This window comes from Heloderma suspectum, chromosome 2 (genome assembly GCF_057233095.1).
Source record: "Heloderma suspectum isolate Gila_16-S chromosome 2, 16-S_ref, whole genome shotgun sequence".
Taxonomy (NCBI): Eukaryota; Metazoa; Chordata; class Lepidosauria; order Squamata; family Helodermatidae; genus Heloderma; species Heloderma suspectum.
In genome coordinates, this window is record NC_139459.1 from 67,072,771 (window position 1) to 67,093,783 (window position 21,013).

General features: G+C 44.1%; 1 protein-coding gene across 1 annotated transcript in view; it reads right to left on the reverse strand.

The window, feature by feature from the left end:
• Window positions 1-19,799: 19,799 nt before the first annotated feature.
• The window catches only part of LOC146352324 (uncharacterized), a 59,015-nt gene continuing 57,801 nt past the window's right edge, over window positions 19,800-21,013 (reverse strand). Inside the window, exon 13 of the mRNA XM_084833804.1 lies at window positions 19,800-20,075. Within this exon, the coding sequence (XP_084689930.1) occupies window positions 19,976-20,075 (100 nt within the window). The 3' untranslated portion in view covers window positions 19,800-19,975. The remainder of the gene's footprint in view (window positions 20,076-21,013) is intronic.

Below are 21,013 nucleotides of genomic sequence, written 5' to 3' on the forward strand. Positions count from 1 at the left end.
GACTGAACAACAACAAAATGAAAGCACAAACCCAACGTGAGCCAGAAAGCAGGGTTTGGGGTTGATTACTTTGGACTTAATCTATTGGACTGCAATGAAGTGCAGCCTATGAATACAGTCGTTTGTGCAACTGTACCTTGCTGACAGCCATTGTTATGAATTTCTTTTATTCCCATTGGCACGGATGACACTGGGACCCAAATCAATCTGTTGTGGAGTGTATGTGTGTGTGTGGTTACAGGTAAGAGTTCTCTGAAATTTAAAAGACAGCAACAGAGGAAGTTGCTGTCTACTGAGTTAGTCCATTGGTCCATCTAGCTTAGTGTTTTGTATACTTACTTGTGGCTTTCCAAGTTTCAGACAAGAGTTTTTCCCAGCCCTACCTTAGGTTGCCAAAGTTTGAATCTGGGACCTTTTGCATGCAAAGCATGTACTTTACCATTGAGCAGCCTTCCCCAACCAGGCGCCCTCCAGATGTGTGGGACTACATGTCCCAGCACCCCTGGCTAGCCATGCTGGCTGGGGATACTGGGAGTTGTAGCCCCACACCTCTGGACAGCGCCATGCTGAGGAAGGCTCTCCTTGAGCTATGGGCTTATGGCCCTTCCCCCAAACAGAATATTTCATTTCTCCCACGCTTGGATTCCTATTCCCTTCCTTGTTGCACATGTAAGAACAATAGCTTCTAAAACAAAAAAAAATCTATTCTCAAAGACAGAATAAATTATACATATGCTTATTAGGAAAAGACATGATGTGACACTGCTAATACAGGCACTATAAAATTTGTGTCTGCGTAATAATACTTCACAATTACATTTTCAGTCCAAAGCGCACTGAAGCCAATGGGTATCTCTCGACTGACTTCTATGTGTTTCAGGTTCACACTGCCAGGTATGCCAGAAGAACAATTCAGAGACAATGTATGTTGGGTTATCCTTACTTGATTTCCTTTAAGGTAACTGCTGTGCCATGTTCCTTCTGGGTGGTTTGATACTCATCGTTGTGAGGCAGTACGTTAAGTTTTTCCTTGCTGCAACAGCCAAATTTTAGTAACTTTCCACATATACCCAGTGGGCAAATGAAATAGTGACTGGTAGAATGTCCTATATTGACCACTGTCTCAGGAGCTAGAAAGACCTCTAAGCACATTCTTCTATTCTCTATAGCCCTATTCAGGCATTCCTGAACCAAAGAGGTCACAGGGTAGAGCAGGGCTGCAGAGCTTATTGTTTAGCCTTGCCCTAAACGCCGAAAAGCTCCTCCCGGCCCCTCATATGTTAAGAGATAACTTCAGTGGTAGGGAGACTTTCCTGTCTGTGCAGGCCCCCTGCACAATTTAGAACCCCAATCTTCCAGGGTTCTAAATCACAGAGGGAGCCTGCACAAATTCAAAAGGCTCCCCACTGCAGAAGGCATCCCTCATTTGCATGCAACCCCCCCCCCAATAGCTTCGCGCTTCATGCAAATAGCAGGAACATGGGGGGGTGGATTGGGACCACTGCAGGAGGGTCAAAGGGTTAAAGCCTCTACCCCCACATGGTCGCAATCCAGATCAAGGCCCCCACTCTGGCTATTTGTGGGGGGAAATCTTGCAGTCAAGGATTTGTGATCAACACCACAAGTAGTTTGGTCCTTAGGGTTTGGGCAGGTTGATATGGAAGAAAATGGTCTTTAGTATGGGAGATGCCAAGCCACTTCTCTGTAGGGAAAACAGAGGTTCTCAGGCCCAAACTACAATAGCATGTTCTTTCTTTCTTTCTTTCTTTCTTTCTTTCTTTCTTTCTTTCTTTCTGTGTGGGGAAAAAGGAGTTCCCTTTCGCCTCTTATTTTTTTTCCTGCTAAATATCCTCACCCACGAATACTGAATTTCCTTTCTTGTATGAACAGTTCCTCATGCCAAGGAAGGGAGAAAAATGCAAGGTCATCTTTGGGATGCAACCCCTTTCTGATCTCGTAACTGAAATGCAAGTATAAAGATAAATATATTCTCCATGATGTTTGCTAACTATGGCTGTGTTTCTACCAGTGATTTACTCCAACCTGGCTGTGAGGTGAGGTCTCTGTGTTTCCATGACGTTGTGGCCATTCAGCACCAGCCCCACATTTTATTGAGGAAGAACCGCTTCTTCTGAGACTGCTTATAGTCTGACTTATCCAGCTTACTTCGGCTCCATTACTGACTTGTTTCCACAACCGCACTGGGTTCGGTATCATAGTCTTGCCCATGGGGTGTTTAGCCTGGCCTTTGTTGGTGTGTCGCTCGTGACCTCACCTTTCCAACACTTTCCCTCCCTGTTTTCTGGAAGTTTCATTGCTAGTTTTGGAGCAGGATGCTGAGGGACCAACCTTCAAAACATCATTGAAAATAAGTGCTAGAACACTAGTGCGTATAAGCCTGCTATTGTGGTCAAGCAAGTACTCCCATTACTGCCTGAAAATCAGGTTTATCTCAGGTCGCTTCCCCAGAACTACACGTGGGGAGGATCCATGGCTAATATTCCTTTGTGTCATTTGGACCAGCGAAATGATGCGACAAGCATCATAGTCTAGTTTTCATATTACACTCTGAGTCGCTATCTCATTATCACACTATTGTGCAGGTCTTCCATCACTATGCACACCTTCTATGTTTGCATCTTCCTATGACTTTATCACTCTATCACTCAATTGCAAAATAGCACTAACACGCATTTGCGCTATCTCACGGTAGCACATTTTCCGGAACAAGCCCCTTTGACCTCAGCAGGAGTCAGCAGGGCACCCCTGGAGTAATGTGCTGTAGTGCGATAGCACAAATGTATGTTAGTGCTATTTTGCAATTGAGTGATAGAGTTCTAGCAACATACTGATGTGGAAGGTATGCGTATTGATGGAAGACTTGTGCAATAGTGTGATAATGAGATAGTGAAATAGTGTGTGCCTGCTAAATGCGGTAGCCTTAGGGGTGCCTCCTAATGCAGTATCCTGCTATTTAGAAGGAAAGAAAAAAAATGGGTGGAATCGGGCATACGTCCAGGAAGTCTGCTCAAAAGTAACTCGCGTTGTGTTCAGTGAGGCTTGTTCCCGAGATTGCCATTAAGGGCAGTAGAGCCTGGAGCGGGGAGCCTCTCTGATTGGTTCAGCAGCCCCTGCCAGTATGATGACATTCACTTCCAATCCCCCCACCCTACCCAGAAGTATGTTTCTGTCAGCGAAGGGGGAGAGGGAGGGGGACTCAGCAAGAGGAGGAGGCGGGAACACGGATGAAGTAACCAGACCCAACCCACACTCCACCCAGACTCCACCCAGCCATCAAGAAAAAAATTTGATTATTGCTAAGTGGAAACAGCACAGAGCCCCAGGTTACAGCAATGATAAGCTGGGACTTTAAGCACCGTGGAAACTGGAAAAGGAGCAGATGTGATTGGGGAAAGATCGCAACGAAGTTGCAACCCAGGTGAAGCTGATAGCATGGAAACACGCCCTATGTCGTGATCAGGTAGGTTATATTCAGGGCCTGGGCCTCAAGCTCAAAGGGGAGCTCAAATTTAGACTCTTGTTTTTATCTTTTGACATTTGATAAATTTTGCAACTTGCTTTTATGTACATTCCTATCAGAACAAAATGTGACACACACTTTCAGCTTAGACCTGCAAATTTAAGCAAATAAGGGAGCAATCCTATGCCCCCCAGACAGCATCTGGGGGGGCACAGGATAGTTCAGTTTCCTGGCTCCAAGGTCAGAGACAGCACTCCAACTTCAGAGCCAGGAAACCGTGCTCCCCGCCCCAGTCCCCTCGTAGCCGACACGGAGAGAACCGCGCCAGCTACCTCTCCGTGCTCAGAAAATTGAGTGTGGAGATAGAGAAAAGGGGTTGAGGGCAGGGAGGGGAGAAGACCAGGGTGGCTGCACTACGACTTATCCTATGACCACCCCAGCCTGCTTCCCTCCTCCGAGGTGCTGTTGCTAGATGGGCTAAATCACCCGTCTAGCAGAAATGCAGAGCGGCTGGAGTGCAAAGGTGAAGGTTGCCTCTGCTGTCCCCCTACTCTTCACTGGATACTTGGCAGCCTTCACTGGATACTTGGCTGCCAGCACTCCACATAGGATTGTGCCCTAAGAGATGTACGACTTCAATAAGATTTGGTAGAAGATATTTTTTTGTTAGCTCACATAGATTTTGACATATTAAAGAGTTAAAAATGTACATAAAATACATCAGTATTTTATGGCACAAGATTAGACCATGATGAACATGTCCTCTCAGATCAGCTGATTATATAAACCAACCACTACTTGTGGCTGGTGCTGGATCAAGTGTATGTTAGATAACTGTTACATTTTAGTGTCTTTACAGTTGTATGTCTAGACGACTAAGGAATTATTTATGTGTGAAAATTCCTCATTATTTCTCATATGGTAGCTAAAAGAGGTGACTGGCTGGTTAGTCGAGCCCTAGCTTGGCCTTCATCATAGACTTTCATAAGTCTATAGGCCCAAGATAAAATAATTCAAGGTAAAAATTTGTGAGGACAATCTTGCGCAGTGTGTTTCATCAGGACACACATTTGAAATTTGTGGACATTATCTCTCTGTTTGTATCCGTGTCTGTGTTTACTATATATATATATGTCAACAAAGTATGTGACAGATAATATTAATAAAAAACCCACAACTGCAACAGGTGATATTTTAATGCCAATAACTGAACATGATGACAGTAGTCAAAAAGGAGATGTGCTAACAGTAACAGATGCAGCAGAAAATCCTGTGTACAATTAAGGGGGCAATCCTATGGCCGCTAGACAGTGGCTAGATGGCCATAGGATATCGTGTTATCCGGGAACCGACCTCAGAGAACCGACCTCCCCCCAATTCACAAGAGGCGTGCAGAGTGGCCGAAAAGGGGCGTGTCCGGGGGCGTTCCAGGGTGGGGAGGGCGCAAATGCTTGTATGACACATCCAACCTGTCATACAGCAGCCTCCTCCCCCGCTCCATCCTCCCACAGCTAGACAGCTGCAATCGGCTGTCTAGCAGAAAATGCAGGGCAGGAGAAGCGTGGAGGGAATGTCCCTTCCGTGCTTCTCCTGCCCTGCTTTAGATAGGCAGTTGCCTCTGAGTTCGGAGACGGCCACCTATCTGGATAGGATTGCGCCCTAAGAAACTCAACAGCAACAGGAAGGTGTAGATCTTATGCAGCCAGAGCAATTTATGAATACCACAAGCTGGACTACCCAAATGCAATCTTTTCTTGAAGTGAAATTCCAAGTAACATTCCACGAGATGCCGATAATCATGTTTTCCCTGCTCATCGGCCAAGAAACGGTGACCTGCACAAGAGACTAGTTATGCTGAAGTACAGAAAAACAATCTTTGTACTGTGCACCCTGCCTCATTTTGAACAAAAGTGCAGCAAATGCATCAGTTTTCTTTGCTCAGTCAGGATGGAGCATTACAATTCTTTTAAAAATCCAATTCCGTATCACTCTTTTTCTCTTTCTTTTTTTGGTGTGCCTTACTTTGTTCCCACGTGTCGTCATTTTTAATTTTTATTATGGTTAAGAGCCTCAAAAGTTGGAAGTGGCCCTGTCTTCCTCCCTAGACCTCTGAGAAGGTTGTATTTTAACCGCTGTCCTATTTGTATCCTTGGCAAAACTATGGGCTGTTGTGAAGGCTAAGAGGACACACCAGTCAGGGCGCTAGACAGGAATTATATTGTCTCTCCCCAACAGGAACAGAACAGCCTCAGGAAATGCCTCACTCCAGCCAGATACACCTAAGTCCAGTGCCACCTAGTGACTACAGTATATAGGGACACAACCTATGCATTTCCCTCAAGGCAAGAGCCAGATCTGAGCTGGCCTTTTTCAGAAATGGGGGTCAGCTATTGCTTCTTTGTCCCAGAATGGTAGGTGTAATCTGATACCCTGCACCACTGACTATTTCATTCAGTCTGCAGTCACCACCTTGAGACGGAGTCTAAGCTGCAGTCCTCATGGCTACAACATCTGGCCTAACATTTGCCCTTTAATGTTTTATGTTACACTTTTTCTACCATCTGGCCCAATGAGGAGTTTTGGAAAACTCAAAAGCTTTCACCCCCTTTTGTAGCATTTTGGTTGGTTGTAACAAAAGTATTGCCCAGCTGTGGATTTTGGATTTTCCCCCCTCATGGGACACAATAGCTGGCTTTGCTTTATATCCACACAGGGGCTCTGGATGCAATGAGGAATGGGGGTGTGGGGGGGAAATCTTGAGGTTGATGCAGGAGGCTGATGTCCCATGTAGCAGTTGGTGAGCCAATCCCCATTGTAGAGCAATGGATGGGGGAGTCTCCACTTGCACGCACATTGGAGCTAATGTAATGCTACATCCATGTTCAGTATGTGTGTGCATGGCAGCTCATTATGCACAATTCTTCCCCCTTCAAGAAGAAAGGGGGAGAAATTGTGTAAATCTGGCATATGCATCTACAGGCTTCCATATGGAACTCCCACTTCCGATAGATGCATGATGGTGGAGAATGGGATATATGTTCTGTCACAACTAAAGGAAGTATATGAGTTGGGCTGTATATATCCCTGTCTGGTATGAAAGCATTGTAAATAATGTGCAGTGATGCTCCAGCTGTGCAGTGCATTTTACAGCTCTTCTCTCTCTCTCTCTCTCTCTCTCTCTCTCTCTCTCGTTTGTTTTTGACTTGAAGAGTTCACACACTATGGCATCTTATTCTATATAGCAAATAAATATGTTTGTGTAATTTTTGGAGTAAGAAATACAAGTACAATAACATATCTACATCAGTTAATGAAGAAATGCCCTCCTTTGGTTCTTCTTCTGATGCTGGTAGGTCTTATGACTGTGATTTCAAGGCTAGATTCTGAAATGCTGCCTGATACAATGCCTTTGTTTAGAGCAGGAACTCAAGGGAATGATATAATGCAACAAATAATCTGTGAATCTCAGAGCTTTCACAGCTAAGTACTTCCGATGAGTCACTGCTGGCAAGGCTAGCAAATGGTGTGTGTAGGGAGGGACATGATTTAATGATGTGAATGACAGTGTATATTTCTATTCTGGAGAACACATTCTCCCGCGTTGCCTTTGCCAGTGCCTTTTACAAGTGGCTGATTTCAGCAAATCCTTCATTCCGCAGTGTGTAGCTGGCTGGGGCCGTGATGTGCTCATATTACGCAGCGTTGACATGAGCCCAAGGTCACATCAAAGCAAAAAACATGGAGACAAACATTTAACCTGTCAGATGCAATCTAAGCAAGCTAAGGATTTAATGAGTTATGCTGCTCTAAACATTGCATACAGGTTCCTCTTTTCTAGGGAATCTTTCCACCGAGTAATTCCACAGCATCTCATTATAGGGGGAGAAAATACTGTTTTAAACTTGTATTTGTCAGAAACAGAAACCCCCCCCCCCATGTTTAAGAATGACAGTACACCCCTGCACCTTACACTACACTCCTTCACAGATTGGCTTCTTGTCTGGAGTGAAGCAGCCTCCACTGTCTGACAGACACACCCCTCCCCAGTCTCCCAACATAGTTTTCAGACCCTCCTTTTGAGGGGTAGCTGGCAAGGACAGCGTGCTCTTCTGCACATACCCACCCCTGCACCTGTGCCTTGTTAGCAAGGCCAGCTGATAACCAAAAGGGAGGTTTGGGGCCCATGTCCCATAGGCCAGGAACACTGAAAGGAAAAGTAGCAAACTTTTAAGCAAGAAGCACAGCTTCTCACTACAATGATCCTAGCTATTATCTTTTTAAATTAATTTTTTATTGACAGTGACTGACAAACAATTACAAATTTAATTCTAATTGTTGACAGAGGGTAGTACATTTAACTCTCTCTCTCTCTCTCTCTCTCTCTCTCTCACACACACACACACCACACACACCCTCTTTACTGTACAGACAAAAATGGTTGCTTGGAAGTTTTCATTATGATTCTTCATAATAACAAATTATATTTAATCTCTTTTCCATCATCTGAGGAAAGGCTTTGACAAATATTGCTGTGTATGTCTCTGATTTGTTTATACAATAAAACCATGACATTTTTAATAAAAATCAAATATTGTGACTTTGTCTTTATCTAATTTCAGTTGGTAAGCTATTATCGAGAGTTTGCTGTGACAATTGCTGGTTACTCATTCCATATCTTGTACCGGGCCTATGGGTTGCTCTGGAAAGAAGAACAAGAAATTGGCGGCATTGTGATCTGACAACTTACAACTCTCCAGGCACTTTTAGCTCTTTGAGCTTCAAGCCATAGGGTTGGATCCAGAATATTCCTCCTGCAAAAGGCTCCTGGTACTGTAGAGGATTCCTGCTGACAGAATGGGAGAGGAGGAGGTGATTTTTGTCAATTCCCTCTCCCTATGCCCAAATGTGCTCCAGAGGGTTGGGGGACCCTCTGAAACAGTGGGGGAAGTGATGCTGGGGGCTGGAGGGAAAGGGTGAAAGGGTGAAAATTGCTTACCTCCTTTTCCACTGGCAGGAGCATTCTGAAGGGAATTCTACTCAGGATATGCTACCGCAGACAGAACAACACTCTCTGGATCCATCCCATAATGTTCCTTATTTCCAGTCCCCTCTCCCAGCTTCTAGGGAACTCCACTCCTGGACAGTTAAGGAACCCAATGATTCCTCTCACAATCCCTTCTAAAGTTAAGAATGTTGCTACCCTGAATCATAATTTATCAAAGGAGTAGAAATTATATTGTCAGTTCTGCAGTTTCTCTGAGGAGGTGACTCCTAAAGAGAGGCGAAGTATTTCTAGTGGTATTGCAATTTGCAACTGGTTTGTATCATGGTGGCTAGGTGAACCAATACATTACAGAGGTCTCTGTGTTTCCATGATGTCATGGCCATTCAGCACCAGCACCACATTTTATTGCTGAAAAAACACTTCTTCTGAGACTGCTTATAGTCCGACTTTTCCAGCTTACTGCGCCTCCATTACTGACCTGTTTCCACAATTGCACTGGGTCCGGTATCATAGTCCTGCCCATGGGGTGTGTAGCCCAGCCTTTGTGGGTGTGTGGGTGTAGCCCCATGCTACAGCGATGATAAGCCAGGACTTTAAGCACCGTGGAAATTGAAAAAGGAGATGAGATTGGGGAAACATTGCAACAAAGTTGCAAACAAAGTGAAGCCGATAGGGTGGAAACACACCCCAAGATGGAGAGTAAACCCATCATTCGTCAGGATGCTAAAGAGGAGATCCATGAAAGATGAAGGCAGTGGCGATTCTAAGATCCACCTTTACTGCAGTGGTTTGTTTACTTAACTGTGAGTATTGTAGTCTTCTCACAATGCTTTCTTCATAGAGATACTTTACTTATCTTCTGCATTTTGATGATGTTCTACTCTATTAATACCTAAATATGTAACAGCTTCCTGATACTATCTAATTGTCTTTTCAGTTTGGGAAACAAATACAATTAGAAATCTGGCAGTCAGAAAGCTGATGCCAAAAGGATCCAGGCCAAAGAAAGTATACATAATGGGCAGAATCCAACGAGGCGCTTCTGCCCCTGCCAATTCTCTTCCACCCCACTGCTTGCATTGCATAAGCAGCCCCCACTGCTCGCACAACAGGGCAACCTGAAATGAGCGGAAACACTACTTTCTGGAAGGAGGCAGATTGGTGGGAGCGCACTCTGCTGACCTGCCTCCTTCCAGAAACGAGTGTTTCCACTCATTCGGGGACTTCCCTTAAGATGCGCTAAATCCCCCTTGCATAAGCAGTGGGTCCCAGTTGCGCAATGGAATCGGCAGGACAGAAAAGAATTGGCAGAGGCATAAGCACCCCATTGGATTCTGCCCAATGAAGCAGTAGGAAAACCTACTGACAGGTGTACACAGAGTTGGCCAAAGAGGTTTTGCTGCCTGAGACAAAGGACAAGTTGGTGCCCTCCTCCATTTCAAGCCAACCAGACTGGCATTTGAATCTTAGTTCAACACTGGTGACAGAATGGTGCCCACCACCACCCATGAGGGCAGTAGGCTAGCATAGCAAGCACAGGGCATGCCCTCCAACACCTTGCCATACTCAGCCCCATCAGCAGCTACTGCCTGATGCAGTGGTTTCATTCTGCCTAATGGTAGGGCCAGTCCTGCATGTTCCATTATTTAAATGGCTAATTTACACTACAGGAGCAGTTTTGGCATTCTGGCAGCCTTTACGCATCCTCAGAATAAAGTTATTTATTTATTTACTTAGGGCACAATCCTATGGCCACTAGTCAGCGGCTAGATGGCCATACGATAGGTCAGTTCCAGGAAGTGATCTCGGAGCCTGCGCTCCAAGATTGGTTCCCGGAGAACCGACCCCCCCTCCATGCCGCCTCACAGGCAGTATGGATTAGCTCCACACTCCACACTCACAAGAGTAGTGCGGAGCGGTGAAAATGGGGCGTTCCCGGGGGCAGGCTGGGGTGGAGAGATCGGAAATGCCAGTACAACACATCCTATGTGTGGTCCAGCTGCTGTTTCCCATGCTTCAAGGTCCTGTGGCTGGACAGCCAAAATTGGCTGTCTAGCCACAGAAAGATGGGCAGGCGGAACAAGGAGGAGATCTGCTCCTCACCACTCCTCCTGCCCAGCACTGGATAGGCAGTCGCCCCTGGGCTGAGGCAACTGTCGATCCAGATAGAATTGCTTCCTTATTTACTTATTTAGTTAGTTATTTAACATATTTACATACAACACCCTTCATTCTACTGGATTTCAGGGCGGCTTATAATTTCCCATCAACCCCAGCCAACACAGCCAATAGTCAGGGATTGTGGGAGTTGTAGTCTAACAACATCTGCACGGCCACAGGTTCCCCACCCCTCCACTGCAGCATTTCATACACTCTTGTTTCTGCCTTGGACAATTCCCATGTTTTCCTTCGAGGTTATGTCTCTGTTGCTAGAAGACCCAAGTACATTCATAGCACAATATTTTGAACTTTGGAAAATATAGTACTCCTCCCACAGACAGCATGTTCCTTGCTGCTGTTAAAAGGCAGGGGAGGAGGAGAAAGAAGGGCCAAAAGAGGCAGGGAACTGTGACTGGGAATGTGAGCGAAGTCCACCAAGGTTTCTTCTGTCTGTTCTATGTGATCTTTCACTTGATTGCTCACCTCATGTACAGCTGCGTGGTAGATCCATGTTGAGCAGCTGCTGGTGGGATGTCCGCTGTTGTCATTCAGCCTCAGCTCTCCTCCCTGAGCAAGAGAAAAATCCACTGCCAGAGGCAATCTGTCAAGTGCTTCTGCAGAAGGCTGCCTGCTCTTTGCCGTGGGCCTAAGATGCATTCTGTGAGTAGCCGGGATACCATCTCATTTTTCCACACACACAATGCTCACATGGAAGTAATGACCGAGCGTCCACCACCACCCCATGTTACTCTGGCATCTTTTGTGCCTGACCTCCTCTATCTGTGCTTCCTTTCAATCCTGAGTCTCCTCTGTTTGTTTGTTTTTATGATTATTTCATTCTGTATTTCTTCTGAGTCTTTTCACTTCTCCTACCTAGTCTGCTCATCTTTGCTTTTGGGATTTGTTGGGGGAACAGAAGGACTTTTGATCCAGTGGATCTCAACCCTCCTTTCATCCATCCCTGGACGTGCCCCCTTTTTGCTGTGCCCACCTTCGAAGTGGCAAAGGGGCAGAGGTTTCAGTGCCCACACACTTCCTACTCTGCCCACTGTATCCTACAGCCACTGGGACACCCACTCAGGGACCATGGGATTGCAGCCTTAACTTTCTGGTTTCTTAAGCAAAGGAAGCATAGTTGCCTTGCTACATATCTTCATTCTCTATCCCTGCACCTCCCCAGCCCCGCTTCCATTATGTTTCTTTAGATCAAGGGGGGGGGGAACCTCAGGCCCAGGGGCCAAATCCAGCCCAAGCTCCACCTCTTTTCCCCAGCCACTGATCATTTGGTGGTTTATCAGCTTTTGTGCAGTCCCCCCCCCCCCCTGCATTCTGAAAGGTTGAAATGCCTCTCCTAAGGCTTACTTCATGGAAGGAAGAGCTTTAAGATATAATCTGCTGGTATTTTTGGCTCCACCCCTTTTACCTTAGGCCCACCCACCACTAGGATGTGGACCCCAAGAGTGTCTCCAAAACTGAATTCCACTCTTAAGCTGAAAGAGGTTTCCTGTCCCTGCTTTAGATTGTGCATCCTTTCAAGAGGGGATCATTTGTTTTTTTTTTTTAAACTCTTGCACATAATTTGGTACAGCTTTTAAGAAGCCAAGGCCAAATCTACACCTTATGTCATATGATTACGATCCCATCATGGTAATGCTATATCCCTCTTGCGCATTTATACCTTGTAGGACACACAATGACACTTGTTGCAGTATTTTGGATAATGAGGAATAAAAAGCAGGAAATAACACTACGATGGCAGTATATAGAATGTGTACTGTGCCCCAACAGTTATCAGTACTGCTGCTATAAAGCTGTAGTGTAGCTCTAGCCCAATAAACATCATGATTGTTGTGTGAAATATGGCTGTGGTAGTATCGCACACATCTATTGGACAACTACTGTGACATAATTAAGTGACAAGTGACAGAATTAGTTCCTGCATGTAATATTTCCATCGGATGCATTTGCGTGTTGAAAGGCAGTGTTGTTCAGATGATACGTATGTTTCAAATCACAGGACCCATTAATATCCCAGTATTTAGTAAGCACTTGTAACTTTTAAAAAAGTGTATAATCATCATAGGTTATTATTATATTAATTTTTATATATGGCTTATGGGTAGATTTAGACTTCAAAAACTGAGGTGGAGATTTTGGCAGGATAATTACACATTTAAATGTGACTGTACCTCATTCCTTCTTGAATTATTTTGGAAGTGAGCTGGAAGAGGGCAATCTACACTCTCATCGCTTGTCTGCGTGAATGCTGTGACATGTTGCAATGTCAACAGCAACAAAATCCAGCTACCATAGCAGTTCATCTGAATTCAGCTTCTTTCTGTTCATGGCCTGAGCAAATCAAGAGAACATCCACTTTCCTTATTTTCCTTGTAGCTTTTCGAGTGAGTGAGCAAGAGAGCAATTTTCTCATTGGAGCACTATTTAAAAGATGTCAAGGGCAAAACAGCTGTACACTGTGAATTGTTCAGCTATTGCTCCAGAGCCTTTGTTCTTCAACTCATAGCTCTATCAGGTAAAAGCAGCATGAGGCTCAGGAGACATGGCTGTGCTCTCCCGTCCTTGCATTTCCTCTCATGAAATGTGTTTCATATTTCTGGGTTCAGTGCTTTCGCAAAAATGTCAGTGTAGCACTCCAAGCAAGCAAATTAAGGCAGATTAAATAAACCTATGCTGAATTTTCAGTTTGGCATGGCTCTGAAGACTGTTATTATATATGTATGTAACAACCAACGCAGAAGTCTGAAAAACTGTCCTCTTCAAGATTGTTTCTGAGAAGTGTCCTCTGATGAAAATAACGTCTGTGCTCCTAGATGTAAACAACCAAAGCCCTACAAGGCACAGTGAACCTGAGGAAAAAAGTCCAAATGAAAGGTAAGTAACAGCAGGCCAGTCACTGTAGAGTTTAATCATTGTAGAGTCTTCATGCACATCAGGGTATATGAATGCTGCTATTAAAAAAATTAAATATGCTCCTGATGGCTGACACATGATCATTAAAGCATGAAGATGTTTGGCCCTGTGAGCTGCTGTGCCAAAGCAGCGGAGAACTGCCATTGGCTGAAAGGTCCTAGTGCTGACACACGGAGACAGCATGCAGTGCTGGTTCCAGGTTTTTGAGGGCCCTTGGGCAAGATGCCCTCAGTGGGCCCCTCCCTCAGTGAGTCTACCTTCTCACCACCATTGTCACCAGCTGCTATTGCACTTCATCCGCCTTCTCAGTGAATGGGTTAGCACAACACAAGAGTGGTTAATAAGCCATGGTGGTTTGTTAGCCACCCCCACACATGCTGGCTGATATCCCTAATTACCCTGGCCAGGCATGGGTTGTCAGGATGTCTGACCCTGCTGAGGGTAATTAGGGAAATTAGTCCGCATGTATGGTGTAAGTTAACAAGCCACTGTGGCTTATTAACAACCCTTGTGTCGTGTGAACCGGCCCATTGTTACCATTTGTTTGCCAGGCAGAGAGCCAGTGAAGAAGTCGACAATTGCGTCTACTGCTCCTCAGCACCACTGTTGTGTTGCTTGGACCGGAGTGTGAGGCAGATGAACAAGCAGACTACAGTGATGGAGCCGCAAGCCCAGAGTGCTCTTGTCAGTGGGCCGCTGCTGGGGTGTGGACCCTTGGGCAAGTGCCCAACCATGCCGACCCTTGATGCTAGCCCAGACAGCATGTCTCCTGCTGCTGTGTTGGAACCCAGTCCCAGTCTTCATGTACAGCTTTACTGGTCATGGCTGCAGCAAGTACTTCTTTGCCATCTCCTGTACAACATACATGTAATATATAAAGGCCTAAGGGGGTAAGGGAGACTCCTACAAGTCTAGCCTCTTTCTGAAGAATGTCATTACCAGATATCTCAGGGCTAAACTACATTAAATACGTAGTGTGCAGCTTGGCCTCTCTTTTTTTACTTATGGATGAGTGTGTGTGGCCCTGATCTCGATCAGAACCACTGTTTGCAGGTAGGGGATTTTGGAAACTTCCTGTCCCAGGTGCTTGTTTTCCTAGCCCCCTCTCCCCCCATATCCATGGAAGCAGGGACGAAAGAAAGAAAGAAAGAAAGAAAGAAAGAAAGAAAGGCCTCAGTTGGTGCCAGTGGAGGCTTTTCTTTCTTTCTTTCTTTCTTTCTTTCTTTCTTTCTTTCTTTCTTTCTTTCTTTCTTTCCTTCCTTCCTTCCTTCCTTCCTTCCTTCCTTCCTTCTTTCGCCCCCTCCCCCCTCCTGGGGGGGGATTTCTAAATTTCTGTGAATGAGGCAGAGCAATTGCACAATAAAACCCTTTTCTGGAAGCACACCATGTTTGAAACAAAGGAAAAAGCAAGTCAGTAGTCCCAACCCTGCACACAACAGATTGAGTATCATCTGATGTTTGTTGGAATAATCTAGGAATAGTTTGTTGGAATAGTCTTAAGATAACACTTAACTATTATCTCCTATCTAGAGAAAATAGTATAAAATGCAAACATTTCTTCATATATCAAACTGAAAATGTATTTCACCTACAATATAAACATAAACAATAATCCGGGGAGCATTAAGTAAAAAAAAAAAAAAAAGTTTTGTGCCATTGTCTTGTTCTTGAGAGCTCTGACCTGATATAACAGACCTTGGGTGATATTTTTAGTCATATCTTTCTAGCAGATGACAAATTAGTCAGTTTATATTATCTTTTGCTGCTGCAGTCATTTTACTGACAACATTGCAACATGTCTCCTAACAAAGGAATATTGACCTCCAAGCTATCTTCTCTTTTCTATCACATTGTTTTAAAAGCACAGTCAGTTTCATGTGTATGCTGGCTGAACTAAGGATATGAGTTTCCCTCCACCTATGCATTTGTATGTTGTGAAAAAGCAGACACAAGACCATTAGCTATCTCACAAGTAAGGACAGATTGCATCTTAATTGGCTATGAAATGTTATATTTGTTTAGGATAAAATGGTTCAGTCAAGTGAGGTTAAATACATTCATCCAGTTACCAGTTTTAGCCATCCTGATTGTATATACACAGTTGGTGTCAATGTACATTAAGGAATCACTAAACCATATAAAAGTATCTTCAATATGCAATCATCCCTTTGCACATATGATTATTGGAATCATTTTTAAACCATGAACACTGAAAGTTTTGAGATTTTAAATGTTCTGCACAATGGCTCTTAAATACTAATGTAAAATTCCTCAATACTTTTCTAAATTGCTGTAGTAAAATCAGCAAAGACGTTGGCAATAGATTCACCCAGCTGATGCAATAGATTGAAACTTGAAGCAGTTAATCAATTAGAAGGGAGAACTTACAGGAAGCCACAGTTAGTTTCCATGCCATAATTTAGCAAACTATATTTGATATAATTGTGACCAGCAAAATTCAGAAGAGAGAAGGCAATTTAATATTTCATTTCTGAAGTGTCCATTTATGCAGTATCTAGATTACGTAGTATTCCCATCTCCATGTGTGTATGAAATGCAACTTCTCCACACTTTACTCCTCCTAGAAACCTATCAATTTTCTCTATTTGGTTAAAAAAAAATAGCATGCCATCTTCTGAGTGGGCACTATGCCAGCATAGCATACGTGTTGGCACGCCATTTATGTCTGGATATTAGACAACTGGATTTTCATCCAAGAATCTTGCGATGTTGTTCACCTAGAATTCAAGAACCAGTTTAGCCCACCACTAGTATGGGTGAAAGCCACATTAACTCTTGAGATATAATAAAATGGAGACCGGTGGTGGTGGTGGTGGGGAGACGCCCAGTTTCTGGTCAATCATACTTTGTTACCTAGGGAGGAAAAAAAATAAGCTTTGGTATCCTTGAGTGGTTCTGTGTAGATAGCAGGTGGGATCCAGGATCTGCCTTCTACCAACATAGTTGATCCAGCTTAAATCTGATTCCAACCTAGAAAAATTATGCAGTCAGCAAACAAACAAACAAACCCCCAAATGCTTGATTGTGGTCCAGCAATGTTTCCTGCACCATAGTTCAAGCCACTGAGGAAAGCACATGTAGCTTCCTTTTTGCAGAACGGACGTGCACATTTTCTCCTGAACAGGGCAGAAGAAGATGCCATTTTGAATGTGAAGCACCTGAAAATAAATCAAGTATCAAGAACACACCTTGCTGTCAATATTGTACAAAGGCAATGAGGAGAGCCTCTTGTACCTCTGATGCAAGGTCTTATAAGCCTTACAGGTAGGCCAACAGCACCCTGCTGTAACTATTTCAGTTTATAGTAAAGGGCTATTTCTATGGCAGCTACTGTAATATGGTAAGACCAAGCTGGTAGCCTATCCATCTCCTGAACCAAATAAACAAATATGCACCATTCCATTTCTTTTAAAAGAGCACCATGGGTTGGATCCAGGTGCCTCCTCCAAGGGAGGCTTGGAAGGTAGCAAGGAGAGAGAGTGCTTCTTAGTGGTGCCTCCCCTCCACCGCCCTATAATGGAACAATCTTCCCAGTGAAGCCTGGCACCAACATTGTTATCTTTTCGGCATCATGTTCCTCTACTCTCAGGCATTTGGCAGAATATGATAAGATTTTGAATCAGGTCCTGGGATTTCTTATTGTTGATTGTTAAACTTGTTTAGATGTGTTTGCGTGTGTGGGGTCTGTTTATATCTTGATATGTAAATGGTTTTTATATTATGTACAATATTTTTTAAAAATATGCTATAGAATTTTCTAAATTATTGCTATAGAAATGTAATAAATGAAATGCAATGGAGCCAGATTTAAGCTGGATCAGCTGCACAGGACTTCCCCACCCCTGCCATCCTTCCCATGACAGCCCCGACAGCCCCCTGAAAATGCTACACAGAGTCAGACCTTGCTGATTGGGTGAAGTGTGGGGAGAGAGCTATCCCTGAAAATTGGGTGGAGGGACCTTCTGTGAGTGGAGCCCTTCCTTTTACGGAAGACAGACCCTGGATCCAAGCCCATGTAAATGAACCAAGGCACACAAAAATGTATAGAATTCTAAAAACTAGGGACACCAACTGAGGTCTCTGTCCAGTGCTGTTGTGCTTGGGGGCAGAGGAAAGCTAGTGAGGATTTACTCAGAAGTAAATCCCACTGTTTAATGGGGGTTATTCCCTAGTAATTGTGTAAGTTTGCAGCCTAAGAGCATGGGTTATTATAGTGTACAATACATTCCCACATTGTCCCTTGCCAGTGTGCCATGTTCAGTTTGCAATTAACTGGTGAAGGTACCATACCGCTCTTTGCAGTACTCCATCCTCCCCATCTGGATTTGCGCCTGAAAGACCAAGGAAAAGTATGGAGGGTAGATTTTAAGCAAGCACAATTTGAGACATTGCACAGTTCTGTCCTGAAAGCAAGCAAGAGGTTAATTAGCATGTCTTCTATAAAATTTAAATTATCGTAATCATTTCTAATTATGTACCTATATTTGCATAATATATGTGCAATTTTTTTGTGCTACGGGCCTGTGTCCCAGATCTTTTAGATACCCAGCACTGCCCCTGACCACCATATACACACTCTTGCATACACATATATCTACAGCTTTTTAAGCCATTCTCCCTCACATGATTAACAATGGAGGAAGGGGGAGGGGAGGGTCTGGCCCACTGGCCCATCTCCAGTCTATGCATTGACAGGACATACCCAGAGACGGCAGCTTGCTCTATATGCTCCTCCAACATGGGGGTGGGAGGGTTGAGGCCTCCTCAACTCCTGTGATTGTTAATGGTGTGAGGGGGAGGGGACGCCTCAAACACAATTTATGTGACTTTGGAATTCATTACCAGAAGGTAATACAATTCCCTATGAAATGCATTTCAAAAAACCTGGTAATTTTATGTCAGAACCATTGTTCCTGTTTGTGTTGTCCATGCCTACAATATAAATTAGGAAGTTATTGTAACAGGGGCAGGTTTTCTTGTCATACATTCCATATTTTAGTTTTTGTTCCATTGAGAAGCAAAGCCCTTGGACTTGGTGAAGAAATTTCATGTCTGTTTTGATAAATCATATGTCTCCAATGTTATTTAGATGTAGTAGCCTAGTTCTAATATAGTCTAACCAATGAATGAGGTAAAGGGATGCTTCTTCCTTTCCAAACAAATATGCTTCAATGCTATCGTTTTTAAATCCCTGAAATACAATTATGAAAGTTTCCGGTGACTGCATGAGCAGAAGGCAGCTTGCATAACTGATCTGATCCATCTCCCCTGCAGCCCCCCTGTACCCCAAAACGCCCTCTCCAAAGGGTTGAAAGATCCCTCTTCCCAGTTTTGGGCAATTCTCCCCTTGCAGTGCAGCCCTGTATGCAGTGGAGGCTGGTGGCTCCGATGTCAGTGGGGCAGTGAATCTGCTCTGGGTTTCAGTTGGAACTTGTCAGAACTCTAAAGGAGCTATCCAAGGTGGAGAACACCTTGGATAGCTCCTTTAGAGTTCTGACTGAAACCCAGATCGGATTCATTGGAGTTCGGACTGAAACCCAGATCGGATTCACTGAAACCCAGATCGGATTCATACAGCCTCCACTGCCTGTATGACATGCTGTCTCTGTTCAGGAGGCCCCAGACCCTCTGGGAGCACAAGGAACCGCAGGGTGTGCAGGAGGGGAAGAGAAAGATGGGTTGCACAAGCTGTTTTCCATTTGTACGACTCTTGAGTACAACCCAAACCTTAAAAAAAAGTTGGAAAATTCCTTTTTGATTTCAGCAAGAATTTGGAGGAAACGCTGGAGAGAAAATACCAACCCACCACTGTGAAAAACATCATCAGTATGTATAGTGATAAGAAGAGATACCTATAATTAAGTTAGCTGAAATGTGTGAGCACCAAATTATATGCTGCTATTTATAACTACAATTGGCCATTAGCATTAGCTTGCAAATGTACTGAAAACTCTAGAGGAAAATGGAAAGAAGTAGCAAAATTATTCAGGAATATTTGACTTGTATCGCTGTAAAAGGACAGGACAGCTCCTCCTAGGAGCAACAAGCAACCCTCCCACATTGGAGAATGTTTTCAACAATGAAAACAAGACCATAAAATGTTGTGTGCATCTAACTGTAGATCTTCCTATGGCTATGCCATAGGGATTATGGGGCATGTAAGCAACAACAACAACAAAAATGACACTAAAACAAGAAAATAAAAGAATCCAAGAATGTGACTTTTTGTTTATTTACTAATGCTTACAAAATTGTGTGGCCTGCCATTCATGAGAGACATGCCATGGTCAGATGTTGGTAAATCATCTTTCAGGAATGATATTTGCCTGTACCAGCCTCCTTATTCAGAAACTTGGCACAAAAGACTAGTCTTCCCTTCACATCCTAGTCTCCTCCAGTGGTCGGTTCATGAAGTCTTGAATTGCCTTGTTTAATGGCAGCCACTTACTGACTGAGACTCTCAGGGCAGTAATCCATCTGGAAGAATGGAAAAGCCAAGGTTGGTCACTAAATGAATAATGTTTGTATAGCTGCAAGATAAACAGTGCTTGAAATAGCATTTTTATCAATACGGGATATGAACAATCATGCCACAGTGAACATAACCCCCAATGTAGCTGAGCTAGATAGCATAGCAAAGTTTACGAAACAATCTTTAGGAGGAATGTATGTATAGCCCAGCTACTTCATAGCTTTTTCATTCACTACATTGCACCCTACAAATGCTTTTTCTTCAATTCTAGTTGAGGCTTCTTCTTTAAACATCAGTAACAACAACATGGAAAGCATTATGTAGGAGGCTGAATTCAGGAGACAAACTCGGAGTTAACGTAGTGACACCTCCACAGCTAACCACAGGTACCTGGTGTGGTTTGAATGTTTTGACATGTCACAAGATACCTGGCTTGCCTGGAATTCATCAAGTCGTGGAACGTAGATGCAACCCACTGTGTTGAGCTAATCACTGGTGGATCTCCTTGCCTTTCTATAGATGTCTCGGTAGATTTCCTAATTTGTCAAAGTGTTTCTTAGGGTTTGGGGATTTTATGAAGGAAGAACTCACATTTGCTTCAACCTGTTTTCCTGTGTGACCTGAAAGTCACCATTCTCCAACAAAAAACTTCAGAGGAAGACTCTAGTATCAGCTGCAGCGCAAGCTCTCTCGCGGTGGCAAATGCCATGGTAGGAGAGCGGTTGGCAGGGCTCTCTGGAGCACCTGCTGGAGGAGGTGGCGGGCCCTATTGCCAGGGATGGGGGTGGGGAATGGTGGGATTTGCTGCTCCTCCTGCCCCACCACTTCATGCAGGCGCCGCACGGGAGGGCCAGCCCTGTCTCGCGTGAAAGTGTTGAATTAGAATTCATCAGCACATTTGCTTGTATTGGTTTAGAACTCAGGTTTCTCTTCCAGTACAGGT